We start from the raw sequence: 20,509 nt of genomic DNA, 5'->3' as shown, positions 1-20,509 counted from the left end.
ACTGGTACCCTTCACAGTTTGTATCACTTCTTTTTTTCTGTCTTCATTAATTAAAATTTCCAATTTTAGAAATAGTTTGTTAAACTAACTGTTACTACACTTACTGCAAGCTTTCATTCAATTTGTATGCTACCATGTGTTTGCAATATCAGTTACTCAATATTAATTTTGTTTTTATAGAACCTTTGCACAAAAGTAATATCATCCTAGCAATCATGCTGTTCTATATTCATGGTTTAGTGCATCCCACCACCCAACATGATCATGGATGGATGAATGAATAGTTTTTTTTTTTGATTGATGTACTTTATTAATCCCCGTGAGGAAATTTAGTGTCTTCAAGACTGAACCAGAAACCTAAAGATTGCCATTTCAGCACCTACAGCCAACCACTCTACAAGCAAAGCGCCCAAAGGCTTTAAATGCTTACTATTAGAAACTGGCCTAATGGTTTCCTTCATTAACCATTATTTCCAATAATTTTAATGGTGAACAGAAACCATCAGGCCAATTCCAGTCAGGAAATATTTTTCTATTCAGTTTATACTACATTTCCATCCACTCCTTGCCTAATTAAAATATGCAAATATTATCAACCAATAAATACACTATTTGGACCAAAGTTTGTGAACACCTGACTCATAGCCATGTGTCTTTATTTGTTGAACATCCCATTCCAGCTTTAGTAGCTCTTCTGTTTATAATAACCTCCACTCTTCTGCGAAGTCTTTCCACTAGATTTTGGAGTGTCGCTGTGGGGATTTGCATTCATTCAGTGTGAGAAGGTAGCTCTGCCCTTCTCACGAGTGTAGTGTTTTATAGATTTTATGGTGTTTATATTTGAATTATGGACATTTGTGGACTTTTTCCTTTTTTGATTAACTGTGTGTATTACGGTAGCACCATGAGACAAGGAGGGGTTGCGAGAGACATTGAGCGCCTGCACGCATGCATACACACGCACACTACACACATGCTACCCACATACACACAGCTTTTAAAAGTTTGCCTACACTATTTGCAGCATGAAAGTTGTCTCCAGTTGACCTACAGCCCTCAGGTATGTGTTCCCAAACTCATTGTTTATTATGTTGTGTTACCCCCGTCATTAAAATTAATTAGCGCTTGTCGCGCTAATAAACCAGCCATGACACAGATATCTCCGTGCCAAGTATTTAGTCTAACATCTTCGGCATTAGGGTGAGGTACCCACTCTCATGCAACACTTTACACCCATATAGCTGTTTAAATCTCTGGTTCATTCATGTGCACAAACGCCATACTTGCCTCATGTTTCCTCCATGCTCTGTCACCATGGCTGTACTGCCAAACGGAAGCGAGCGCTGCATTGGTAGTATTTCTCCAATCATTGTGACTTTGGGTAAGGGGGTAATGTTTGTGAAGGGGGTGTGAAAGTGCATGTTGTGTTTGTATTTTTTTTTGGTGTGTTAAAATATGTATCACATTTGTAAATAGTGTTTAATGTGTGTGGTTTATGTTTGGGTTATAGGGTATTGTTTTGTAAGTGTTAGATTTTGTTTAACTGAGTGTATTTACCTGTTAGAGTGGTATGGGCCAATCATCCTATTATTCAATGATTGGTCCAATTTTGAGGGAATAGATGGGTGTATTTAAACTCCGCTTATTTTGCAGTTGGGGTGTGTGTAGGGAGGAGCAGTTTACCAGAGACAGCTGTGTAGTCTTGTCGCTAAGTGATTTTGAAGGCTAGTATTTTGATTTTGTGTTTAGTAGTTTTGTATTGTTACTTTAAATACTTCCCGAGCTTTATTATTTTTGGACATTTTGGTTTGCTGGTTGAAAATGCATTTATAAATAAAAGAAAACACCTATTTTTGAAACCTATTTTTGCGACTTTGGACACCTTGTTTTACTCTTTGTACCCCTGACTTCCAACCGTATCGGCATCCTGTGGGTGAGGTGGCCACTTGGTCCCTCACATTCAGCCACAAGAGCATTAGTGAACTCAATCACTGATGACAGAAAAGGTGACCTGAGATGTAGTCAGTGTTCCACTTCATCTGAAAGGTGTTTAGTGGGGTTGAGGTCAGGGCTCTGTGCAGGACACTCGAGTTCTTCCACTCAAAACTTCCATCCATCCATGGCCACTTATCCTGTACAGGGTCACAGGCAAGCTGGAGCCTATCCCAGTTGACCATGGGTGGGAGGCAGGGTACACCCTGGACAAGTCACCAGGTCATCGCAGGGCTAACACGTAGAGACAGACAACCATTCACACTCACATTCACACCTACGCTCAATTTAGAGTCACCAGTTAACCTAACCTGCATGTCTTTGGACTGTGGGGGAAACCGGAGCACCCGGAGAACATGCAAACTCCACACAGAAAGGCCCTCGTTGGCTGCTGGCTTCGAACCCAGAACCTTCTTGCTGTGAGGTGACAGTGCTAACCACTACACCACTGTGCTGCCCCCCCACAAAATTTGCAAACTATTTTCATGCAGCTCGCTTTGTGCACAAGGGCATTGTTATGCTGGAACAAATTTGGGCTTCTTAGTTCCAGTGAAGGGAAAGTGTAATGCTCCAGCATACTAAGACATTATATACAAGCATGTGCTTCAAATGTTGTGGCAACAGTTTGGGAAAGAACCACGTATGGGTGTGATGAGCAGGTGTCCAAAAACTTTTGGCTATATAGTGTATCTTGTTACTCTCATTTCAGTTTTGTCATTTATTAGCAAATTGATAATATTTAACATTTTTATACCAGTTGTGACATTTATATTCTATTCCTGTTCTTAAAGCCTTTCATCATGACTCATTGCATTTTTTTTTTGCCTGAACCATTAAAAGCTAAGAGTACAGTGAAATTCTAGAAACACTCTGTCCAAAAATGAAGTTGTCTAAACTGTCCACAAGGGAATTTGACTGAAAAGTGGTCACATGTCTCGCATGCATCGTAGTACGAGCATGTAGTAGTGTAGTATATACTACGGTATTTGCATGACGACATGATGAACATGGAACTTGGTATAAATGAGTCATTCTGTGTGATTTTTTAACATTATTCACAGTCTGGATGAGTAACATCTGAAAGGAAACTCTGCTGTACTTTCTGTAACAGACACTAAAGAAAGGCTTTTTTTGTTCTTCGACAAAACAACGTGTAAGATTTAAACCTGAGAACCACTTTTCCATTCACATTCAACAGACTGGCCTTCAGGGTCCACAGGAAGGAACCCATCACAAGAAAGGCTGTGAGTAATCATCAGAATAGCTGTGTTCATATTCTCATAGTTGTTTGTTCTTTAAGATGAAGTCTTTAACTTTCAGGGAAATGAAAGGCCTTTCTGAATAGTGCAGCAGAAATGTAAGATCAAAGCATTTACAATTCACCAGACTTGAATATTCGAGTCCATGTCAGAGTAACAGAGTGTTAGGATTCTCAGGAATCTTCAGCTGACAACAGTTCTAGTTGAACTCCCATTAGGACAGAAGCCCCGAGCACAGTCACATGCAAAGGCTAAGGGAAAGCAGGCCAAGATTCGCTGGTTTCTGCTGAACAGACATGCACAGCACTGCCCACAGCTTCACACCAGTCATAACGAACAGCCACATATAAAACACCAGCACAGAGTCCAGTTCAGTATGGGTAAAAAGAGGACCCACCCCACGGTGGGGTGTTTTGGCCACAGTTGCACTGTGGATAAGATGGAAGAGGAGACATGAAGGATTGTCTGTGACTAACCCTCTTCTGATCCTGCTGTGCGTCCTTCTCATCCCGCAGACGCCTGTTCATGTCCCTGAGGAAGACATGTGATGAAAGGAATATTTAAAAGAAATGTAATTCTGAAATGTTATCAATAAAAGATATTTATAAATTGTGTGTCTGGTTTATAATAGTGTTATCATTGTCGGTCAGCTACAGCGGTACTTGAAAGTTGGTGAACCCTTTAGAATTTTCTATATTTCTGCATAAATATGACCTAAAACATCATCAGAGTTTCACACAAGTCCTAAAAGTAGATAAAGAGAACCCAGTTAAACAAATGAGACATAAATATTATACATGGTCATTTATTTATTGAGGAAAATGATCCAATATTACATATCTGTGAGTGGCAAAAGTATGTGAACCTTTGCTTTCAGTATCTGGTGTGACCCCCTTGTGCAGCAATAACTGCAACTAAACGTTTCCAGTAACTGTTGATCAGTCCTGCACACCGGCTTGGAGGAATTTTAGCCCATTCCTCCATACAGAACAGCTTTAACTCTGGGATGTTGGTGGGTTTCCTCACATGAACTGCTCGCTTCAGGTCCTTCCACAACATTTCGATTGGATTAAGGTCAGGACTTTGACTTGGCCATTCCACAACATTAACTTTATTCTTCTTTAACCATTCTTTGGTAGAACGACTTGTGTGCTTAGGGTCGTTGTCTTGCTGCATGATCCACCTTCTCTTGCGATTCAGTTCATGGACAGATATCCTGACATTTTCCTTTAGAATTTGCTGGTATAATTCAGAATTCATTGTTCCATCAATGATGGCAAGCCATCCTGGCCCAGATGCAGCAAAACAGGCCCAAACCATGATACTACCACCACCATGTTTCACAGATGGGATAAGGTTCTTATCCTGAAATGCAGTGTTTTCCTTTCTCCAAACATAATGCTTCTCATTTAAATCAAAAAGTTCTATTTTGGTCTCATCCGTCCACAAAACCTTTTTCCAATAGCCTTCTGGCTTGTCCACGTGATCTTTACACAAACTGCAGACGAGCAGCAATGTTCTTTTTGGAGAGCAGTGGCTTTTTCCTTGCAACCCTGCCATGCACACCATTGTTGTTCAGTGTTCTCCTGATGGTGGACTCATGAACATTAACATTAGCCAATGTGAGAGAGGCCTTCAGTTGCTTAGAAGTTTCCCTGGGGTCCTTTGTGACCTCGGCGACTATTACATGCCTTGCTCTTGGAGTGAGCTTTGTTGGTCAACCACTCCTGGGGAGGGTAACAATGGTCTTGCATTTCCTCCGTTTGTACACAATCTATCTCACTGTGGACTGGTGGAGTCCAAACTCTTTAGAGATGGTTTTGTAACCTTTTCCAGCCTGATGAGCATCAACAACGCTTTTTCTGAGGTCCTCAGAAATCTCCTTTGTTCGTGCCATGATACACTTCCACAAACACGTGTTGTGAAGATCAGACTTTGATAGATCCCTGTTCTTTAAATAAAACAGGGTGCCCACTCACACCTGATTGTCATCCCATTGATTGAAAACACCTGACTCTAATTTCACCTTCAAATTAACTGCTAATCCTAGAGGTTCACATACTTTTGCCACTCACAGATATGTAATATTGGATCATTTTCCTCAATAAATAAATGACCAAGTATAATATTTTTGTCTCATTTGTTTAACTGGGTTCTCTTTATCTACTTTTAGGACTTGTGTGAAAATCTGATGATGTTTTAGGTCATATTTATGCAGAAATATAGAACATTCTAAAGGGTTCACAAACTTTCAAGCACCACTGTATTTTATATCAAGACACTGCGATGGCGTATTAGGGCCCATTGTAGGTTTAAAAATAAATAAATAAATAAATTTCTCCTCTGACGCAACAATTACATGCTTCCCAGCTGCAGCGCATTCTGGGAAAATCTCTTCACGCTTTGCTCTTTTATATTGCGTGACTGAGGAGGAAAGACTGCACTTTCTAGAACTCTCAGCTCAGCCATGGCATCTATGGTGTGATGATGTTGATACATCCTTGCAAAGTGTGGTTCCTTCAAAAACCTCTTTATAATTTAAAAAAGTTATAAATGTATGACTTTATAATCTCACAGAACATCCGAGTTTTTTTTTTCTTGTAAATTTACAGCTTTAATTAATGAAGTTCTGAGTTTTTTCCTCAGAGTATTAACCCCATCTCCCAGTTCCCTATTTTTTTTTAAACCTACAATGGCTCGAATATGTCATTGTTCACCAGAGCTGCTTATCTTTATCAAAGACAACAAAAGTTGTGATCAGCACAAACAGTTCTTCCAAAGGCTCAAACTTGTTCTAACTGACTGGTACTGCTGAAACTAGTCAAAGCTAGGACACACCTTCTAATTCAGTGCTTTTCTTTATTTTTATTAATTAAAAGACACCTCATGTCTTAAAGTAATGATGGATGTCGTTTCTCTTTACTTACTTCTATGGTTCTTGACATAATATGGATTACTATGGTTGTGGAATCGGGCTATTTACTGTATTTTTATTATTTACTGTTTGATCTCAAGAAATTGCACTAATTAACTTTTGACGAGGCACCTGTTAATTGAAAAGCATTCCAGGTGACTCCCTCATGAAGCTGGTTAAGATAACGCCAATAGTGTACAAAGTGTCATCAAGGTAAACGCTGGCTACTTTGAAGAATCTAAAATATAGAACATCTTTTGTTTAACACTTTTTTGTTTACCACATAATTCCATGGGCGGCACGGTGGTGTAGTGGTTAGCGCTGTCGCCTCACAGCAAGAAGGTCCTGGGTTCGAGCCCCGGGGCCGGCGAGGGCCTTTCTGTGTGGAGTTTGCATGTTCTCCCCGTGTCCGCGTGGGTTTCCTCCGGGTGCTCCGGTTTCCCCCACAGTCCAAAGACATGCAGGTTAGGTTAACTGGTGACTCTAAATTGACCGTAGGTGTGAATGTGAGTGTGAATGGTTGTCTGTGTCTATGTGTCAGCCCTGTGATGACCTGGCGACTTGTCCAGGGTGTACCCCGCCTTTCGCCCGCAGTCAGCTGGGATAGGCTCCAGCTTGCCTGCGACCCTGTAGAAGGATAAAGCGGCTAGAGATAATGAGATGAGATGAGATAATTCCATATAAGTGTCATATGTTATTTCATAGTTTTGATGTCTTCAGTATTGTTCTACAATGTAGAAAATAGTCAAAATACAGAAAAACCTATGAATGAGTAGGGGTGTCTAAACCTCATCTCATCTCATTATCTCTAGCCGCTTTATCCTGTCCTACAGGGTCGCAGGCAAGCTGGAGCCTATCCCAGCTGACTACGGGCGAAAGGCGGGGTACACCCTGGACAAGTCGCCAGGTCATCACAGAGCTGACACATAGACACAGACAACCATTCACACTCACATTCACACCTACGCTCAATTTAGAGTCACCAGTTAACCTAACCTGCATGTCTTTGGACTGTGGGGGAAACCGGAGCACCCGGAGGAAACCCACGCGGACACGGGGAGAACATGCAAACTCCACACAGAAAGGCCCTCGCCGGCCATGGGGCTCAAACCCGGAACCTTCTTGCTGTGAGGCGACAGCGCTAACCACTACACCACCGTGCCGCCGTGTCTAAACCTTTGACTGGTATTGTATCTTGCATGCTGCAAAATTTCTCACTGTTGTTACTGTCTGTATGCATTTGAAAGATTTTACCTTTACAGTTTGTCATACTCTTCAGTAGCTACTAAGCTCTGTGATCTTTTATGCATGATAAATCAACACGGGGGAAAAAAAATACCATCACCAAAAGTGACGTTATAAATAGTGATAATGTTAATAGATATAAAATTAGAGCCTTTATCAACTGTAGAGGCACCTCTGATCCTTTATCCGCTTTAAAAATATATACTGTACATTTCTATATTTTCAAGATTTAAAAAAACCCTGCTTGATACATTTTGGATTGTAGTTTACTACATCTAGATCTGAGGTATGTGTCAAAATATAATTTGACTTCCTCGTGACTGCTTTCTTCCAGTGTGTGTGTGTGTGTGTGTGTGCGCACGCGCACTGTGCCACCCTCCTTGCCTTATCTTATATCTGATATCTGTCAAGAGCAAATAAACCTGAAATGGACAATGACCTGGAGACACACCCACAGAAAGCTCGGAGTAATTCTAAATGTGCATGCAGTCTTACTTGAGCAGATCCAGCTGCCTCATCAGGCTCTCTCTCTCTTTCTGCATGTTTCTGGAGACTTTCAGCACTTGTCTGGGTAGAAAGAAAACCACACACAGTTATAACGACCGTGATAAGGCCGATGCTCAGGTTTAACTCAAGGAACAAGAACAAGGAAAATAGAAACCTTCAAAAAGAAATGAAAGAAATCAATAAATCAAAAGAAAAATGTGGACCTATAAGAGTACACTACAGTAATTCTCAGTCAGTGGTTTCATAAACAATGCATCAGTGATACAGTCATGACATTTTGAGGACAACGTTGTTATAAAGTTGCCTTATTTTGATGCATCAGTTTGGATACTTTATCAGTTTCTACCAGTGAAATAGCACTGCTTTTGCAATTCCCTTTTTTTCTTTCCCAAAAATGCAGGATTAAATTACTTGTAATTTGTCATTTGAAATAACTGGTAATTCCCGCCATCGACCAGGAAAGAAAACCCCACCTCAACTCTGAATTCCTACTTGAGACCTTGACCTTCTCCTTAACCCAAAGCTCAGCAAGTGAAGTCAAATCAATATGGCTGCTCACAGCATGAACAATAAACAAAGCAGCACTTCTTACCATTAAAAGGTGCTATGTGTAAGAATCGGCCTGACCGAATTCATACTCACCTGGTGAATTTATACACCACACTCCAAAACAATAGGGAGCAGTATATCACCACAAAGTTGGGGTGTCCACCCTATCGTAAAAAACAAGGAAATGCACAGTCCCTCCTTCCCCTCAAACCATCACTCTCATAGAATAGACCAGTTCACACATATCGCCGCGCATGCGCAGGGGTCAAAGGTCGAGGCCTCATCAGAGATGAAAACATGGCGGCAAACAAGCCAAACCTTAGCAAATACGCCTTATGGAAGAAGGCAGAATTGCAGAGGCATATGAGAGAACGGGGATTGCCAACTACCATGGGGGTAGAAGAGTTAAGGGTGCTTGCATATGCCACAGATATTTTGAAAATCCAGCCTGTACCGTCCAAGGAAGACGAAGAAAAATCAAGGTATGTACCCAGTGATACTGCCACGCCCACCGCAGTTTTTGACAGGTCAACGACTCATAGTTATAGTTCTATATCTGACACGGAGAAATAATACAAGTCGTGCTGCCTACCAGATTACAGTCGTCTGTTTTATTGTATCAGTACTAGTATCACTTACTATACTCATCAGTCATGTACTTCAGGTACATCTGACCCTCAGCCTGCTGCCTCAACAGCTGACCTTGCTATATCAACTTTGTCCAAACCTGACTCTCCACCGAAAGGCAGGAACAAACCAGCAGCTAAAAAGACCAAGCGAAGAAAGACCCGAAAGGACAGTGGGGACATAACAGAAAATGACGACAATAGCGTAGGATGTGATCAGTGCTATAAGTGGTATCATTGGGGGTGTGTGGGCTTTGATGTTTGCTGTCTTGATAATGACTGGTTATGTTCAAATTGCTCATATTGTTAAATTGTAATGTTACTGGTGAACTTCTTGCATGCAGGTCTTTTGTTAAAGGTCCCATGGCATGGTGGTTTGTTGATGCTTTAAACGGGCTCGTGGAGGTTTCCGGATGTTATATCCGCAGCCTTTCTCGAAATGAACCCTCGGCATGTAGATATAGCCTCCTGGGAGAAAGCCCCATTTCAGCGCTTTTCCCAGTGCGTCGTTTTGCTAATGAGAAGCATGGAGGCGGGAAAGGGTAGAGGGTGGGGGCGGGTCTTATCATTAATATTCATGACATGTAAACGTGTTACCTCTGATTGGCTAACAGCACTGTGACGCTACCTCCAGTGGGTCAGAACAAGCGGATGTGGGTGTCTTACTATGGCGAGAGAGAAGGAACAAACCGCGAAGGGAAAAATACCGCGCTCTGACGTCATTAAGGTGCGACGCGAGGAAATAAAATAAATTCAACAAATGTTTGGGTTTTTACTGAGCAAACAAACAAATAAAATGAACGAGTGACTTAAAAAAAAGAATGTGGGTGTCTTTGTAAAAACTGTTTTAACTGGCTATTATAACAGAGCATGCTGCATGCTTTTTGGTTTTGTAGCGCAGAGTACCTGGCTAACTGCAGGAAGCGGTTAGCTGCACAGCTAATGTAGCCATTGCAAGGCTAACGTGGCACCGATTTTAAAACACGGCAAAACGACTTAACAGTTATACACTTACTTGTTCGGTGTTTGTGGCTGATGCGGCAGGGATGCTTGGTACGGACCCAGGCTTCAGTGACAGTTGATGTGCAAAACCTGCCCTGTACTGTCCCAAGTTGTGGAAACATTCATCAGGAAAATGCTTCCGACAAACACACCGTCTTAGGTAGACTCGACGGCGTATTATTGGAGTAAATAAAATTAAGCCACTGCGTCTTCAGGGGCTCTCCTGTCGGCAGTAAAAACAGACTCCTTTCTGTGTTGTCACATCCATGTACAGCGCAACTTCCATGTTTGGTGGCAACTTTTGAGCTGGGCGGGCAATCCATACAGTGGGTGGGAATCCAGAGGGGGGGCGTGGGGATCATCTCCCTTGCTGACGTAGGCAAGGGAAGAGTTTATCAACGCGCCGTTTTGACGCGCCATTCTCAAATGTTGGGCATAGTTTGGTTTACACATTATGAAATTTCTAGCCACTGGGGTGACTTAAGAAGGTCAGAGGAACTCATTTTAACGTTAAAAAACCTCAAAGTGAAAATTTCATGCCATGGGACCTTTAATACTTATCAATAGTTCATCAGAACTTCAGTGTTTTTATACCATTTAGTATTACTTTATCATGTATTAAGCTGTACTAGTAGTGTTTTTATGTATTTAACCGTGTATTATATGTAGTAAACTGTAGTAAAAATATTACTTGCAAAATTTTTAATTAATTAAAACAAAAATATAATTGATCAACATCTACTCCTGTTAACCAAAAGGTAGTGGGAATATGTGAAATGCATTATTCTTTGCTTAGTATATTTAATAGTAGACAAGGATGTTTCATTTTTGTGTCCATTTACTTTTCATTTTGTGAAATCTGTGAAATTTAAAAATTAAAATTTAATATAAATTACAAGGCTTCCATCATTTTGGGACTAGTAGTAGTCATTACTGGTGTAAGAACTACAGTCACAGAAACTTGTCAGATTTTTATTACAACCAACATTTTAAGGCACATAAAAATCAAGATAATACTGTTGTATACAGACAATGATTATCGGCGAGAGTGAAAATCAAGGCGGGTCCATGAACATGAATCTAACAGCTGACAAGGTCGGGATACAAACTAACTTTTGCATTAAACTGTGTGCTTGGATTCACATAATCTTTTCTGTATACACTCACTTAAATGTACACTACAGTCTTCTCGCATCCACTGTTCAAGCAGTCGACGTCCATTGTGGCAATCGACAACACAACAGTGTCCCCACAGCGAGCCTGTAGCCTCCGCCATTGTTGACGTGCTCTACTTCCGCTCGTTTATGAGGCCTTAACCTTTGACCTTTCCTACAACTCCTTGCGCGTTGCCGTGTTTGTGAACTCGTCTATTATCACTCACTGAATATAGTGTAAAGCTATTTTTTAAACTGATTTACTACTGGGTTCATACAATCTAATTTTACACAGTTATCAGTTATTTTAAAAAAAAAAGCAAAAAAAAAAAAAACAAACAGCATGGCAAGTATATGCAAAATTCAGCCAAACTGCTTACGTTAAGAGTCAAGATAACACTGCCATCTTATAATCTTCATGTGTGGCATCAGACTATATTAATCAAATATATCATGCACTGAGAGGCTCTGGTTGAAATTATGGATTCTCTGAGGTGACTGGCAGAGAACTGGCATATTCACTGAAGAGAACCTATAATTCCCTAACCGCACAGTGATTTCCGCATACGATGACATCATGTGCACGACTTCTTAACTTAACTGAGTTAACATGACTTCTTTTGATTTAACGTCAAAGCTGTTATTTCTTCACATTTTGTTGATGATTTTGGTTATTTTTTTTTTCACTGTTTTAAACTTAAATTCTTACAAATAGCACCTTTAAATGAGTTATATTGTATTCTTTGTGTATGTGACGTCACGCTTATTTTCTGAACCGGAAGTCCACCATGTTGAATGATAACAGCAACCAAGATTCGCTTCGTGATTTTCTTTTGTTTTCTTTGCCTTTGAAGAAAGACAATGCCTACTTTGTATGTGGGGATATAATTGTGGTAATAATGTTACTCGTGACAAAGAGAAATGATTCTTCAGAATTCCCAAAATAATTAAAAACAGCGACAAAACAGATGAAGAACTGTCCAGAGAACACTGTGTGCTGTGGTTCAAAAACATACATCGCAAGGACTTAATTGAGAAAAAAGTGAATTACACCTGCGTGTGTGGGGTGACGCTGGTAAGAGTTCATTGCTAATTAAAGCTCTGTTTTCTGCTGATGAAATTGAACTTGTGAGTTTTAATGTGAACACTCTGCTTCTCACCTTGCAGGAGCACTGGCAAACCTACGCGATAAAATAAATCCAGATTGGGCACCAAGACTCAAATTAGGACATGATAAGATCAAGAGGAAAGCTCATCTCGCAGTATCAAGAAGCAACAGGAGAAAGGAAAGATCTGCCAGGAAAGCCAGATTAAAAGCAGCGCAAACCTGAGCGAGTTTGGATACACAAGGAGTACAATGTGGGTCAATTTCGCCAGGAGAGATATTAGCGATGCCGGTCCAGTAACTTCGTTTTACTTATGCACTTTTTTTGTTTTTGTAGAACGAGATAGTTCACAATATCAGGGTATTCAACTGGTGGTAATGAGGCTAAATCCTCCGTATAATCAGATGGCTTTAACATATACGGATCAAAGCCACAAATTTAAACTTTTTCTCTGAATCTTGACTTGGCAGAGAACTCCAGGGAATCATAATATTTCCAGAAAGTCGGAGATGCATCACAGTTATTGTTCGCACGAGACAGCATTTTGGATTTGTACGGTATATTAGAGGTCTGCGTGGGACAGAATTTTCAGTTCCGCTCCCGCATTGTGCAGTCCCGCTCTCGCAAAGAATTATGATTTTCAGTCCCGCTCCCGCCTGCCATATTTTGTCCCACTCCCGCCCGCAAATCCCGCATGATGCAGACGTTCGCGTCATTTCTCACGAAAGTTCTTCTCATTGGCTTGGGGAATTAAACATGCTGAGCTTAGCTGAGCTCTCCACTGACCGATCCTTCACCTAGCGCACGTAGCGAGGGTGCGCGTTGCCAGGTGGCATGTGCAGCTGAGGCTTTACAGAGATACCCAACACACCTACCAAAATCTACAGTGGATATTAAGAATATTGTACATTGCACATAGCTTATATGTCACTCCTCACATTTACATTCTAGGAAATACAAGTAGGCCTATAAGAAATTAATATAATTTAAAGACACAGCGTGATGGTGCCCCGCCCCCTACTTTGAGTGGATTTGAGCATAAATATCTACAGCTCACGTTCAGGGCTGCGTTTCCCAAACAACCAACCAACCAAGTTAGCATTAAACCAATATGGTACGATGCAAGTTTGAACTAACTAACATCCAAAAACCGACTGTTTCCCAAAGCTGTAGTACCAACTTGGTCTGAACCAAGTTGATTTGAACCAACACAGTTCAAACCACAATGTTTTCAGATGTGTTCGGATGGTCTCGTTTATTGTCGGAATTCAGAGAAACAACCCAAAGTTGGCTGACAGTGCGAACGGCATTTCACCATTAAATGACCGTTAAGCCAAATTTGGTGCATAAATTAATAATTTATAAATTTTATTTTAAACACATTTTTAGTTAGCGGGACTGCAGCTTATCACCTCTCCCGCCCGCTCGCAATGAGCTTTCAAAATTTGTCCCGCGCCGCACTGCTTTGCGTCGGGTCCCGCGGGACTCCCGCGGGAGTGCAGGGCTCTACCATATATCATCCAACATGGCAGCGGATGCATGAGTCACACTATTTTGTCACGTGGCTGCACACGAAGAATATACTTTGCTTTAGATCAATCAACATAGAGACGTATTTGCTTCTTAAATCTCTATGTTTTTGACAAATGTTGCTGACAAAAGTTTGAAAATGACAAGTCCAAGCTCTGGCTTCCCACTTTTCAGTAAGTCAAATGCAGCAAAAGCCACCTCTCACCTCTGCTTGCCCTCCTGCTGATCTGTGAGTGTTTCCTGCAGGATCTGCAGCTGGTTAAGGGCTTTCTGTAGCTCCTCCCGGCTCACCTCTAACTGTTCCCGCAAATCTGCATTCACGAGCTGCAGCCTTTGGTTCTGTCCCCGAGTGTTCGCCTGGTCCTGGCACAGAGCCTTGATCCTAGTCTCCAGCTACAAGGAGTCCCAAGTAGACTGCGTTACAGAATAACATCCAGGCAAGAAGCTCTAAAGGCTCAGAATGAATGAAGGTAGCATTTACCTCTTTCTGCTTGGTCAATGTGAATTCTAGTTCCTGCTCTCTCATCCTCAGCTCCTGCAGCAGCTGCTCTCTTCTGTCTCCCTGTCTCGCACCGTCCTTCATCAGAAAACCATCATCACCGTCATTACCATCATTGTAATCATATTCTTCATTTATATGCAGATTATTGACTTTATTTTCAGCCAGACTTACTAGAGTGAGTCGCTTCTCTCGCTCTTCTTTGAGTTGGTTCTCGAGGTCTTCGTAAAGCGAGCGCACCACTCGGTCATGGTCGTCTTCTCGTCTATGGGAGTCAACACACACACACACACACACACACACACACACTGCTTTATTGACAAATCCAACCTGGGTACAATAATAAATCAGTGGCGGCGGCAGAGGGGGAGCAGGGGGGGCGACTGCCCCCCCAAAGAAAAGGAGAGAATAGTGTGAATTAGCAGCCCGCTACGCGCCTTTGCTTTCCCTTCTTAAATCCTGCTGCATCCCTTCATCCCAGAGGCATCCCTTTGTACTATAGGTTGGTAGCACCTATTCGCACCCAAACCGATGCAAATTAGCCTGGCCCTGACGTCACCGATTGTCTCCGCATTCCGGGATTTTCCTTATTTGGTTTACGCAGAACTGCAAAGCCCATCACTTTTAGTAGACAAGCTGATTTATGAATATTCTGTAGACTAATTAACCCGTTGCTGTGGCAACTGTCTAGACATGTCTGATCTCCTTGGGTACTCGCACCAAAGCGGGGACCCTGTGACAGCAAGGCTATGACAGTGTCACTACATTTGTATCTGACTGATAACTCGTGTCCTGTCCGGATGGCTAGATAGCATTCACGAGGCATACAAGCAGTTTTGGGCGCCCAAACACTTGATGCTGCTGTAGATCTACATGAATTCGCTTGCTGCCCTGACCGTGTGTGTGTGTGTTGGCCTTGCATCACAATGTGATGATAAGGGGGTTCCAAGCTTAGGTATTGGCGTTTGATGACTGTTGTCGCTTTTTCAAACGATAAAGATGCTGTCAGTAACGCAAGTTTGCAAAATTGACTACTGATGATTTGGATCCTTCATGTAGAAGCAATTTCCAAGCAGTTCTATCCTTTGCAAAGTGTTCCCATGTAGAGGGATCGATACCAAAGTCCTTCATGTCTCTTTTTAAAACATCTTTGAAACGGAGAAGTGGACGACCAACAGAGCGCTTGCCATCACAGAGCTCTCCATAGAGTATTCCTTTTGGAAAGCGTGACTCATCCATACGGTAGACATGACCAAGCCAGCGAAGGCGACGTTTGCGAATAATTGTAAAAAGGTTTGACGACCCACAAAAATCAAGAAGTTGGACATCAGGAACTTTATCCTGCCAGCTAACTTTGGCAATCTTACAAAGACACCTAAGGTGAAAGGAGTTAAGGCGCCTCTCTTGATTACTGTATGTTGGCCATGTTTCACTCCCATATAGCAGGATAGATAAAACACAAGCTTCATAGACTTTAACCTTAGTGATTAAAGAGAGTTTTCTGTTGTCCCAGACACGGTCTTTTAAGTTTCCAAAGGTCGAAGCTGCCATCCCAATCCGTTTACTTATTTCGACATCCAGATGTGGTACGTTGGCGACAGTAGAACCAAGATAGCAAAAATGATCGACTGACTCAAGGGGCTCACCGTTTATTTTGATTTCAGTGGGACATGGCAGATCATACGACATCACTTTTGTTTTCGAAGTGTTGATTGACACCCCAAAGGAAGCACAAGCTGAAGCAAAGGAGTCACAAAGTGATTGCAAATCATCCTGGGTGTGGGCTAGAAAGACTGCATCATCAGCAAAGAGAAGTTTGCGTATCAGGAGAGTGTTTGTCTTTGTTTTTAATCTGGCCAAGTTGAACAATGACCCATCTGACCTAGTGCACAGAGATATTCCAGAGGGATCAGGAAAAGCATGTCTTAACATAACAGAAAAAAAGATACCAAACAAGGTAGGAGCTAGTACACAGCCTTGCTTTACACCATTCTGAATATCAAAGGGAGCAGACATTGTGTCTTCTGAGCTGACAATGGCTTGCATATTCTCATGAAAGGAGCGAATAACTGATAGCAGAATAGGTGGACAGCCAATGATCTGGAGGACAAAGAGTGCCGATCTATTAATCGTGTCAAAAGCCTTGGTTAGGTCAATGAAGACCATAACCAGAGAACGATTCTGTTCCACTGCTTTTTCCTGTAGTTGGCGTAAGGAGAAGACCATATCCACAGTTGAATGACCAGAGCGAAAACCGCATCGACTTTCTGGGAGTACTCGTGCAGCAAGGCAGTTCAGACGATTCAGAACAACACGGGCAAGAACTTTACCAGCAACATTCAAAAGGGAGATAGCACGATAATTATTGCAATCTCTACGATCACCTTTGTTTTTGTACAGTGTTATCATCTTTGCATCACGCCATTCTTTTGGGACAGTGCCAGAATTCCAGCAGTTGACAATAATTGAATGCAGATATTCGATTAGAACAGTTCCTCCACTTAACAACAGTTCAGGAACAATACCATCATCACCAGCAGCTTTACCAGGTTTTAAGCACTTAACAGCCACTTTTAACTCAATGTTGGTACGCTATCAAGGTGGAAGAGTGTATCGAGGTGAGGGGTACTTAGGATAACATCCATGTTAACTGGGATAGTGCAGTTGTAGAGGTTAGAGAAATGATCAACCCAACGGGATATCTTTTCATCCTTGCTGGAGAGTACAGCCCCATTAGAATCAAGCAGGGGTGCAACCTTTAATGTTCTGGGACCAAGCGCTTCTTTCAACCCACTGTACATACCTTGCAGATTCCCAGAGGTGGCACAGTTTTGAATCCTAGAAGACAGGTCTAACCAGTAATCCTGCAAGCACTGGCGAGACAATGATTGAGCGTGAGCACTAGCATGTTTTAAGAGATCTCTGTTTGACTGGGAAGGATCTTTAAGATATTGAAGACGGGCTGACCTTTTCTCCTCAATGGCAGGCCAGAGACGACCAGCAGAAGCTGCAAACCAGTCAGGCTGCTTATGAAGAGCTGTTCCAAGGGAGCAGTTAGCACTTGAAGTAATTGCACTATGCAGTATTTCCCATTGGGAGGAAGGACAACCAACAGAAAGACACTTTGAAGCCTTCAACACTGTTTCCAAGTTTGACTGATAGATAGCACAGTGATCAGGATGTTTTAATGCTGTGATGTTTAATCTCGGCTTTGGAGAGGGACGTACACGATGGACTTTTTTAGGATGAAACATTGTTTTACAGCGAACAAGAGCATGGTCAGTATTACACACAGCACTATGCATACTGCGGGTATGATGAATATGCCTCAAGTCATGTCTGCGACAAACAATGTGATCTAGCTGATGCCAGTGTTTTGAGCGAGGATGCTGCCATGTTACCTTGCTGCGAGAATTGCCCTCGAAAAACGAATTTGAAAAGCACACAGAGAAGTCACAGCAGAATTCTAATAAACGCTGGCCATTTTCATTCATTTTGCCAATACCATGTGGCCCAAGAACTGATTCCCATGTCAAGCTGTCTGAGCCCACTCGGGCATTAAAATCACCCAATATGAACAAGCTATCAGAGCGTGGAATTGTAGATACAATGGAAGACAGATGTTCGTAGAATGCATCCTTTGACTCACTTGAGGACGAGAGTGTTGGCGCATAAGCTGTTAAGAGATGAATTGTGTGACCCTCACAGGACAAAATCAAGCTGCATTAGACGTTCAGAGTAACCAACAGGGGCAGTTATGCAAGATTGTAGGAGATTGTTCCTTACCGCAAAGCCAACCCCATGTAAACGGTGCTCGTTGGAAGGTTTGCCAATCCAGAAGAAGGTATGATCTGCTTCACGGATTGAACCATGTTCAGCAATACAAGTTTCAGTGAGGGCTGCGATATCAACATTTAAGATATTTAGTTCTTTTGAAATCCAAGCCGTTTTCCGTAAGTCTGGCTCCAAGGGATTAGAGTCCAGACCTGTTAACATAGTCCTAACATTCCAGGTCGCGAGGGTTAAAGGGGTAAATCTTGTACGACGAGAAGAGACAGGAAATAGAGAACTGACGTCAGCTTTTTTAGCGCACCTTTTCTAGCGCCCTCCCTGGACTGGGGCACGCAGGCCATCCCTAAAAAGGGCTGCGTGGTCATATGGTCAGCTGCCGGAGTAATCCTAGACGCCAGATTTCGGATTTAACAACGACCATCTTAACCATACCTTCGGCTCGTAAGCCTGGGCAAAAGGGATTAAGAATGTACGCTTGCCCTAAGTCGAACACTCTTCTTTAATCCAGTGGAACCAAGTGTGGAGGCAAGGGGAGACCAAGACGTCCAGCAAGCTCCACAGGATGTAGATTTTCTGTCGGGGTTTACTCCCTAAGCCTTTACTCCTCCCGGAGCTACACACAAGGCAGTGCAAAATAAGGTGCATGATGGCCGTTGGCTAGCTAGTAGCTCATCCGCCCTTTGACAGGCCTTGTTTTTAATCCTGCTGGGTGTCATGCCACCCTCCTCACCAGCGAAAAGCTGGTGGGGGAGACGGTTTAGACGCCGACTGCCCGTCCATGCAGCAGGTAGTACTGGATTACATGTTACCAGTAGCAGTGACCAGCACTGACCTGACCTGACCACTCACTGAAAATCAGTATGAAGAGGAGTTTCAGACAAATATCCATTGCAAACTTTTTGGGCTCGACAAAGGCACCCAAGTTGCTTGATGATAACAAGGTAAGTTTTCAGTATCAATTTTTTTAACATCCCTAGTCAAATTTTGCAAACCAAGAAATGAATGACTGTTTACTTGCACTGAAGACTAAAGGAAAGACAGTTATTCGTGCTCTTGCTTTATACCACGTAGCTGAGCAGCTCTTTAATTCAACAAGGATATTGAGGACAAATTTTCTCGTGTTTTTTTTTTGTGTGTGTGTGTGTGTGTGTGTGTGTGTGTGATCCATGAGAAAACTAAGGGAATGTAGCTTTTCCAATTTACCGATATAGCCCCATGTGTCATTTATACATACTTCAATACACCAATATCACACAGTTTTGATTTGAAAAAATATGCAACAAACAAACAAACAAACAAAAAAAAATTCATTCGCACCCGATCTGGGGTCACGACCGGTCATTACCAGTCAGTTGGATTTCCCGGGAGCTGACAACGGTCCTTGAAGGATCAGGAATATTACTTTCACAGGCTTATTCCTCGGTCAAAACAAGACTGCCGAGAGATGTGATCGGTTTTTAGGTATCATTGGTTCTGTTTCATATAGAAAAAATACATGGGGCCATCCTTAAAAAAAATCCATTTCCTGTCCACCGGGTGAGCAAAAAAATTTTCAGTCGGGAGGGAGGGATTTATTTTTTTTATTTATGGATGGATAAGAAATCGCAATGCTGTGTTTGCTTTTTCTTTCAGTACTTTTTTATTACAAAAGCAGACACATTTAATAAAATATGACGGTTTAATCAACTGAAACTTGTACAAAAACTTTGTTAGCATTTTAAATGCTGACTGCAACATTTGCAAAACTTTTACAAAGGTACTTAAAATGTCTGACACACGGACTTTTTGTAGTTCTAAATCGAGCGTTAGGCCTAGTTCGGATGAAATTACACTATTAAAATGATCACTGAATGATTTGTTTTTCTGAATCTTTACTATTTTGTTGTTCACTAGAATACCATTTTGCGATTTCACACTTAAGCAAAATTTAAAACTCCGGATCTGCTTCCTTCATGGTGGCTGCCATTTTTTTGTGCCGCACAGCGCATGCGCAGAGCTGATTCAGTTCAGAGTGCGCGTGCACTCGGCGGAGGCAGTAGTGTGTCGGAGGGAACAGAAGCAGAGATAACGCTTATTTTGTCTCCGGTAAACCAGTCTTCTCTCGTTCAATTACGTGCTGGCATCAAAAGACACCGTTGGTTGTAAATGAAACCAAACTGAGTCGTTGGAGTGTATTTTCATACACAAATGGAGAAATGCTCGCTGAGTGTTTTAATTGTGTAGCCGCCACTGCAGACCACTGTCGTTGTTAATTCATAGCGTGCTCAGCTGCGTGGCTCAGGTGGCTAAGGCGCCACACCATAAATCTGGGGACCCGGGTTCGATTCCGACCCA

General features: G+C 42.1%; 1 protein-coding gene across 3 annotated transcripts in view; it reads right to left on the bottom strand.

Moving 5' to 3' along the window:
- cracr2b (calcium release activated channel regulator 2B) overlaps nt 1-20,509 on the bottom strand; it is a 62,739-nt gene that overhangs the window by 12,451 nt on the left and 29,779 nt on the right. For all 3 annotated transcript variants that reach the window (XM_060914408.1, XM_060914410.1, XM_060914411.1), the window contains 5 exons: nt 14,558-14,648; nt 14,366-14,461; nt 14,090-14,277; nt 7,906-7,977; nt 3,728-3,782 (listed from right to left, as the gene is read on the bottom strand). In XM_060914408.1, the coding sequence (XP_060770391.1) occupies nt 3,728-3,782; nt 7,906-7,977; nt 14,090-14,277; nt 14,366-14,461; nt 14,558-14,648 (502 nt within the window). The remainder of the gene's footprint in view (nt 1-3,727; nt 3,783-7,905; nt 7,978-14,089; nt 14,278-14,365; nt 14,462-14,557; nt 14,649-20,509) is intronic.

Source organism: Neoarius graeffei, chromosome 2 (assembly GCF_027579695.1).
Source record: "Neoarius graeffei isolate fNeoGra1 chromosome 2, fNeoGra1.pri, whole genome shotgun sequence".
Taxonomy (NCBI): domain Eukaryota; kingdom Metazoa; phylum Chordata; class Actinopteri; order Siluriformes; family Ariidae; genus Neoarius; species Neoarius graeffei.
Note: the sequence above shows the minus strand (reverse complement) of the source record. Positions and strands in the feature narration are given on the sequence as shown.